Source organism: Mchenga conophoros, linkage group LG5 (genome assembly GCF_057382185.1).
Source record: "Mchenga conophoros isolate Kocher_MC1m ecotype Shallow Benthic linkage group LG5, M_conophoros_male_GT1.1, whole genome shotgun sequence".
Classification (NCBI taxonomy): domain Eukaryota; kingdom Metazoa; phylum Chordata; class Actinopteri; order Cichliformes; family Cichlidae; genus Mchenga; species Mchenga conophoros.
In genome coordinates this window covers 30,246,599-30,254,397 of record NC_140530.1, presented here as the reverse complement: position 1 = coordinate 30,254,397, position 7,799 = coordinate 30,246,599, and the positions used below count along the sequence as shown (strand labels likewise).

General features: G+C 37.1%; 2 protein-coding genes across 2 annotated transcripts; both read right to left on the bottom strand.

Moving 5' to 3' along the window:
- Window positions 1-544: 544 nt before the first annotated feature.
- LOC146574835 (transcription factor HES-5-like) lies at window positions 545-2,287 on the bottom strand. Its single transcript, XM_085274805.1, has 2 exons — window positions 2,176-2,287; window positions 545-2,060 (listed from the first exon to the last, which is right to left on the bottom strand). Exons 1-2 carry the CDS (start codon window positions 2,236-2,238, stop codon window positions 1,734-1,736), a joined length of 390 nt encoding a protein of 129 aa, XP_085130931.1. The 5' UTR covers window positions 2,239-2,287; the 3' UTR covers window positions 545-1,733.
- Window positions 2,288-5,288: 3,001 nt separating this feature from the next.
- On the bottom strand, window positions 5,289-6,734 carry LOC146574834 (protein hairy-like). Its single transcript, XM_085275622.1, has 2 exons — window positions 6,616-6,734; window positions 5,289-6,504 (listed from the first exon to the last, which is right to left on the bottom strand). The coding sequence occupies exons 1-2, from the start codon at window positions 6,676-6,678 to the stop codon at window positions 6,181-6,183; spliced, it is 387 nt and encodes a 128-aa protein (XP_085131748.1). The 5' UTR covers window positions 6,679-6,734; the 3' UTR covers window positions 5,289-6,180.
- Window positions 6,735-7,799: the final 1,065 nt, after the last annotated feature.

Below are 7,799 nucleotides of genomic sequence, written 5' to 3'. Positions count from 1 at the left end.
TATGAGCCGGCGCACTGGGTGCCTCTGAGAAGTCAGAAGTTAATTGAGCATTACAATCAATCACTAAAACTTTTTTTTTCTGTTCTGGAATCCAAGTAAGTAATTGTAATTTAGTATCATAAGCAAAAATAATAATGTGCTTTACTTTTTTTTTTAAACTTTTTTTTTGTAAAAAACAAAACAAAAAATGTATTGATAACAATTATATTTTAGCATTAAAAATATAATTTTAAATAATGAGTTTGAGCATACTGGTGGATTAACAATAACACAATTACCAATTCTGTTCATTTATAGCAGCTGTTCCACCAAATGTAAACCTTGGGTGCCCCAAAAAGACGTTACATGGACTTCTTCATTCTGAAAACGCTACGTCCAGATAAACAGAATCGGCTTTTTGGGATTTCATTAGCTTGATGATTGAGCATGCGTCAATGCACTTACACTGGGTGGTGTTCTAATAAATTTGTTAGTCACTGTCTGACTAGCATCAATGTAAAAAGATAACAGATCAACTGCATAAAAATTATATGCAAGCACAATGTTTTACACTGGCAGTGTTTATTTATTCAACAAGGACGAAAGCTCAAACAGGTGGTGATGATACATCACAACAACAACTTGTAGATTTCTACAAGACACACTGTACTCAGAAAGAGTAGAGGAAAAGCTGTCTTTATGAAAGACAATGAATTTACAATATTCAAAAACCCAGTACTCAGTGACATTTGATTTCTTTTTCCACTTTCACTAAACAGCAAATGACCTTAAAATACATTGTTATTAACTGCTAAATTCAATTTTTTCTCACAAAGTAAATATTACTTTGTCTTCTCAAACCTGACATTAACAAAAACAGTAATGTTTTCAGTAAAACAATAAACATATTGATCTTAAAACACATCAGTTTTAGTAATGACATACATTGAGATACACGTCATCTAAATGTCCGCATAGAACAATTAAGATATTAAACTGATCAATAATGATCATGAAGTACCAATATCACTGTCAAGTTTTTACTGTGATATTAAGAAAACCTTTTAGAAAGAAGCTGTAAACACTTAGATCTTATAACAAATTCAACCTTGAATTTAGATTAATGTTAAACTGATCAGAAACAGTCAAGAGGTACAAACATCACAATTACACGACTTGCCCACATTGAGTCGTATAGTTAGAAAATCTTCATGAAAGAAATACTAAACATTTGGATCTTATAACAGATCAATTTTGTGTGATTAATATCTACAATCACAATAAATCCTTAAAATGGACACTTAAAATTTAGATCCAAAAAATCGAAAACCAATAACAGGTAACGTCAATGTCAATTGAAGAAAATCAATAATAGTAAAAAGCATTACTATAACATCATCAGTACATGAAGTACAGAAAGAAACAATTAAAATTGCTGATGCAATCAGATTCAATTCATGCAACATGCATGACATGAAATTTTCTTTCTGACATGAAAGATATTGTTACTACACTTTCCTTAGGAAATATCATCCGACACACACACACACACACACACACACACACACACACACACACACACACACACACACACACACACACACACACACACACACACACACAAGAACACACAAAGTAAAGCCTTCTGTACATACAGAAGAAAAAGTCCACAGAATTTTAAACAATTCAGTCCAGTCATGTCTGACCGATATGGTCTGTTTAGCTTGTCTGGTATGGAGTCCAGTGTGAGTGGTCTACCACGGCCTCCAGAGGACGCTGTTGTGTTTTCTCTCCAGAGAGCATTGGGTGATACTGGTCTGAACTGTGGAGCTCAGAAGACAAAGGTCAACTTCCCTCAGCTTCTCATCAGAGGCAGTCTGCAGCTTGTTGGAGTGGGTCACCAGGTTTTTCTGCAGCTGTAGCTGCGTCAGTAAGCAAACGGTCATCTCCAGGATGTCTGCTTTCTCCAGTCTGGAGTCTGGCTGCTGTTTGAGGAACTCTGGACCCAGGAGAAACTTGAGCTGCTCAATGCAGGTGTTGATTCGCTCTCTGCGTAACTTCTCCACCAGAGGCTTTCTGAGCTGCAGAAAAAAGAACAAAGTCATAAATAACCTTGTTTGTTTGTTTTTTGTTAGAAAAAGAAAAGAAAGACTATCAACTTAATAATAATTTAAATCCAGGCAGTGTTCAATTTACCTTGTGGGTCAGAGTCAAATGATCTGTTGAAGTGGTCATTGGTGCAGCAATTGTAGGTGCCATGGTTGGATCTCTGTGTTGCAGAAGTCTCTGTAGAAAGAATCTGATCTCTGCTGGCTTCCTGGCTCCTACTTATAGTCCCACATTTCCATATCAATGTGTGGGTCTTACTCTGGTTGAGGTTTCCCACAGTCTGAACCAATCAGAGAGCTCTGTGAGACAATAAGGCATGTGGAGCAGCAACATGCTCCTGTATGCCTGGGGGATAATGGTTAGGTCTCAGGGGAACAGCTGGAGGACTGGGGGGAGACTGAGACATGCCCACAGATCTCTGTATGAAGCTGGGAAAGTGGTGACCCTGTAGAAGATCTGCTGCCAGATGCTGAGATCAATGATTCTGACTGAGCACCCAGTGCACGTGTGCGGGAATAACAAAGCTGTAATGTATGAATTTCAAGTAAGCAAAAAAAAGTGATAGACTAGGTGAATTTCTCTGCATTTTCTGCTTCTGTTGATTTTAATGGAAAATTTTGTAATTTGTATTTCCTATCATAGAGCTTAAATATCTTTTTTTTTAAATTTATTCAAAAACATACATTTTGAAAACTCCATAAGATTTTTGAATGCTGTATCTAATTTAATTTGAATTTCTCAATATAATACATTAAAATACTCAAAACAAACTCAATCCAGATGCTACTGTGTCTTGTGACACGTGCCTTGTAACCACTGTGAGTAGCAGGTCGATCTCAGTTTCCCACACTTACCCCCGTGCTGTGGCCATTGAGCCACAAGGGGATTTTTGTCACAGATGCTGGTTGTGTGTTGTTATAGAGACAGTGAATTACATCACAAACCATCTGGTGGGAATGGATCCCATTGGTTGGCTGGGATAATAACATTTGAAAAGATTATATCAAAATAATTTCTACTTTTTTAATCTTTGACACATTTTGATCCTCGGTTCGTATCTGTGACTGATAACTGACTGAGAGCTGGATTGAAATTTTGGGATTGTGATGGTGGGAGCCTTCCTGGGTGACACAATTTTCATGAAGTGTGTCAAATCCCTTTGGAGAATTCACAGGCTGCTGGTGGAGTGATTGCCACTGAACTCTAGTCTCATGGGTTTTCCCACACTTCTATCATTTGCCTAAATAAGCATGCCCCAATTTACAAGTTAATTTTCATCTTGAAGATTATTTACCCATAGTTCAGTTTGTGAAAGTTGAAATTATTATCACTCCAACAAACTGGAAAGGGACTTAGAATGCTTTACATCAGGAATGGGGAGGCCAGATACTGCAGCATACGAAGAAGCATACAGAGGTTCAAGATCTGTAATAAGTGAATTCAACTACAGTAGGTTAACCTCAGCTAATAATGGGTAATGTTTGAGTATTTCTTCATCCTCTGGCCTTTTGCTGAGATGCTAAATCTTTTGTAAACCTTATGCTGTATATGTTAAGACTGCAGGGCAGCTCACTGGTGTGGTGGTCAGCACTGATACTTGATATTAACAAGGTCAGTGGTTTGAATCCAACATGAGACCTTTATGTACAGAATTTGTATGTAGTCCCCTCTATTAGGATGTTATGAATGGATGCCATCACTACCCCTATTAATTTAACTTTTCTGTATCCTCTAGCTTTATTTTCTCCTGTGCAGACTGAGACAACATCAGTGTTTTGCAATAAATTTCCAGCTAGCTATCTAATTAGACAGCTGTTTTCTAGAAATCCCCAGTGACTTTCATTGTTTTTTAAAGTGGTGATTTGTGAGTTTTAAATATTAGCTTGTGTTTTCTCTCAGAAAAGTGGGGTACTAATAAAATCGACTATGTTAACCGGATAACTTGCAGAACCTAAGAATTAGTGATATCCATCCAATGTAAAGCTGTATCTATAGCATGTTTCTAGAAACAGTATGTCTTGTTGAGCAAGATTCCCTTCTGTCAGGGGCATGGAGGCAAGCTGTTACATGTTCATCTGGTTTCTCTGTTTCATATTATCTTGGAAAATATATTCCTGAGAAAGAAACGACTTTGATTTGAGCGCCAACAAGACATAAACATGACAAGAGAGAGAAAGACTGTCTACAGACTTGGCAAAGGGTCAAGTGAATGAATGAGAAGAAATGCTGAAGTAAACTTCAGGCTTCTTGCAGTTCATTTTGAATAACCTTTATATGCCTACTTAAAGAGTTTGCATGTGCACTTTTAATTAAAGACCTCTAGTTTGTTCAGTTTAACTTGGATCCACAAATACTTATGAAAGCATCTGTGACAGGGAGCTTCTTCATTTGGGCTTGAACTTACAATAGGCGTTATGACGAATAGATTTTTAGACCCCAAAAAATTAACAACGATTGAATGTGTGACACGTTGAGCAGTTTGCACTGTCAATAACAAAATTATTCTTTCATTCGTGTCTTTAATTTAAATCCACACAAGACACTTTCGAAGATCTCTTGTTAAAATAGAGATTAACAATAAGAAATGACAATTTAAAAAAATGGTGTTGCTGTTTTATGTAAGGAATGGACAAAATCATGGCCAAAAAGACAACAACAAAACGATTAGAAATAGGGAGTCAGGCTCCCTTTTATCCCCTGTCACTTCAGGGCAAAGGTCTGGATCTATTGTTCCTCTGAGGCTCTGTGAGTGAGTTTCTTCTGGTTTCCCACAGTCCGTCCTTTCAGTGCTTTCACTACAGGAACAATAGAAGTGTGTCTTAGTCTGCATGTCATTAGATTTCATTTGTGACGGTTTCATGGAAGTGAGAGCTACAACAGAAACACTTAATTTTATCAAAGTAGCAGTGTCTAAAAAGTGTCTTTTATTTTTGTTTTAAAAACCCAAATATCCAGAAAGTTCCCCTCATTAAAAAAAGAATTGAACCTTGTTTTTCTTTTGTATGCTCTAACCTAAATAGTTTTTAGACTGCAGCATTTTTAATTGGATATGTAAATTAAACAAAGATCTGTGATAAACACCCCTTAAATTGACCTAAATTGGAAGTGAATGGAGTACATCTTTGCCATTACTTATGAACAACAAACAACATGGAAATACAGTTTTCACTTGGCAGTGTTTGTTTATTTAACAAGAGCCACATAAAACATAAATGCTTTAAACAGGAAGTGATGACACATCACAACGACAACTTGTAGATTTCTACAAGGCACACTGTGCTCAGAGAGAGTGAAGGGACACCATCTTTGTGAAAGACAAAATATTTACAGCATTTAAGAACACATTAATCAATATGAAAACTATTAATATCGACCTTCAAACAGATCACATTTACGTTCCCAAAGGAAAAAAAGAAACACCTATCACAAAAAAGCTGACAGTGTGAAACATAAAATATTAATCTTAAAACAGATTGGTTTTCAGTAATCACAAAGTGATCAGTGTTTGTCAAAAGGTACAAATAATATACTGTTTAATCCTCAGTGAAGTGGGGGTTAAAATGGTCATATCAAGCCTTTTATAATTAAAAGGATAAACAACTGGATCTTAGAACAGATCTGTTTTGATATTAAATGGGGGTCAAGTTTAATTTTACAATCAGTCCAGAAAAAGGACATTTCAATCTTAGATCACAAGGGTCAAAAACCAACAAACAAAATACTACATTTGGTTCATGCAACATGCATGACATGAGGTTTTCTTTCTTAATGTGCAAGATGTCATTTCCTCAGGAAATGTCATCTTGCACAGAAAAAAAACAGACAAAAACTATAGTACTATATATACAACTATGTTACCATAACACGTACATTAGGCATTGATAATAATCGCTGATGCAATCAGATTTCATTCATGCTACATGCATGACAAGATATTTTCTTCCTTAACACGAAAGGCTCTATTGCTGTCATTTCCTCAGGAAATGTCGTCTTGCACACACAGAAGAACACAGAAAGTTCAAATAATTCAGTCCTGTCACATTTGACCAATATGGTCTCTTTTTTCTTGGTATTAACTCCAGTTTGTCGTGTCTACCATGGCCTCCAGAGAGCGCTGTTGATCGGACATTTGTTTTTTTTGGTGATCATGTTCTGGACTGTGGAGCTCAGAGGAGAGAAGTCAGCCTCTTTCAGCTTCTTATCAGAGGCAGTCTGCAGCTTGTTGCAGTGCGTCAGCAGGTTTCTCTGCTGCTGTAGCTGTGTCAGGAAGCAAACGGTCATCTCCAGGATGTCTGCTTTCTCCAGTTTGGAGTCTGGCTGCTGTTTGAGGAACTCTGGACCCAGGAGAGACTTGAGCTGCTCAATGCAGGTGTTGATTCGCTCTCTGCGTAACTTCTCCACCAGAGGCTTTCTGAGCTGCAAAGAAGAATAATGCAATTAATAAATTTGTTCGGGAGTTTTGTGTTAGCAAGAAAATATAATTGATACAATTTTATAGAAAACAAATTCCATTAATTTTTGATTTACCTTGTGAGTCAGAGTCAGATGCTCCTCAGAACTGTTAATTGCTGCAGGGATTTTAGGTGCCATGCCTGGATCTCTGTGCTGTGGAGATCTCTGTAGAGAGAATCTGATCTCTACTGGTTTCATCCCTCCCATTTATACTCCAGCATCTCCATATGAATGTGTGGGTCTTAGTCTGGTTGAGGTTTCCCACAGTCTGAGCCAATCAGAGTGCTCTGCGAGACAATAAGCCATGTGGAGCCAGCAGCATGCTGCCGTTAATGCCTGGGGGATAATAGTGAGGTCTCAGGGGAACAGGTGGAAGACTGTGGGTAAACGAAGGGAGTGTAACAGATCTCTGTGTGATTATGGGAAAGTGGTGACCCTGTAGGGAAAGGAGATCTGCTGCCTGATACTGGGATCAATGGTTTTGACCGAGCACACGCTGATTATCCCATCACATGTCAGGGAAAAACATTCATGTTTTAATGTAAAAATTATGGGTAAAAATAAAATAATGGGATTAATGGTTTATTTCGCATGTGTTGTTTATAATGAGATTAATATTAAGGGAAACTGTAAACATCAATTTGATTTTAACTGATAATTTCATTTATACTATTGTATAAAGAGTTACAAATTTTGTTTTATATATATATTTTACAAATGCAAGAATATATTTTGGTGTTGTACCAATTAATTAAATCATAATGTCTCTAGAAAATAATCATGTAGCCGACCAGATGCAGTCATGTCTTTTGACACGTGCCATATAGTGAGCATGAGTAGCAATTTAATTTCAGTTTCCCACACCCGTGTTATTGTCAATGAACCACAAAAGAACTTCTGTTGCAGATGCTGTGGGTTGTTATAGAAACGTGAGGTTACATCACCAACCACCTGGAGGGAAAGAATCCCATTGGCTGCCTTGGACAGATGTTACAATTAAAATTTATAATAAAAAAAACATTCTTAAAGTAATCAAATTAGGGTACCACAATTTGGAAAGTATTATTTTCAGTTTGCAATCAGCTACACATTTTATACCTCTAATGCTAATCATGATTACTGATTACTGACCATCAACTACATCAAAATCTCACCTCTTAGGGTCCTGGGGGTGGGGGATGGTGGTGGCAGTTTCATGAAGTGTGTCCAGTGCTTCTGGTGGATAATTCACAACTGGTGGGGTGAATGTGTCCTACTCT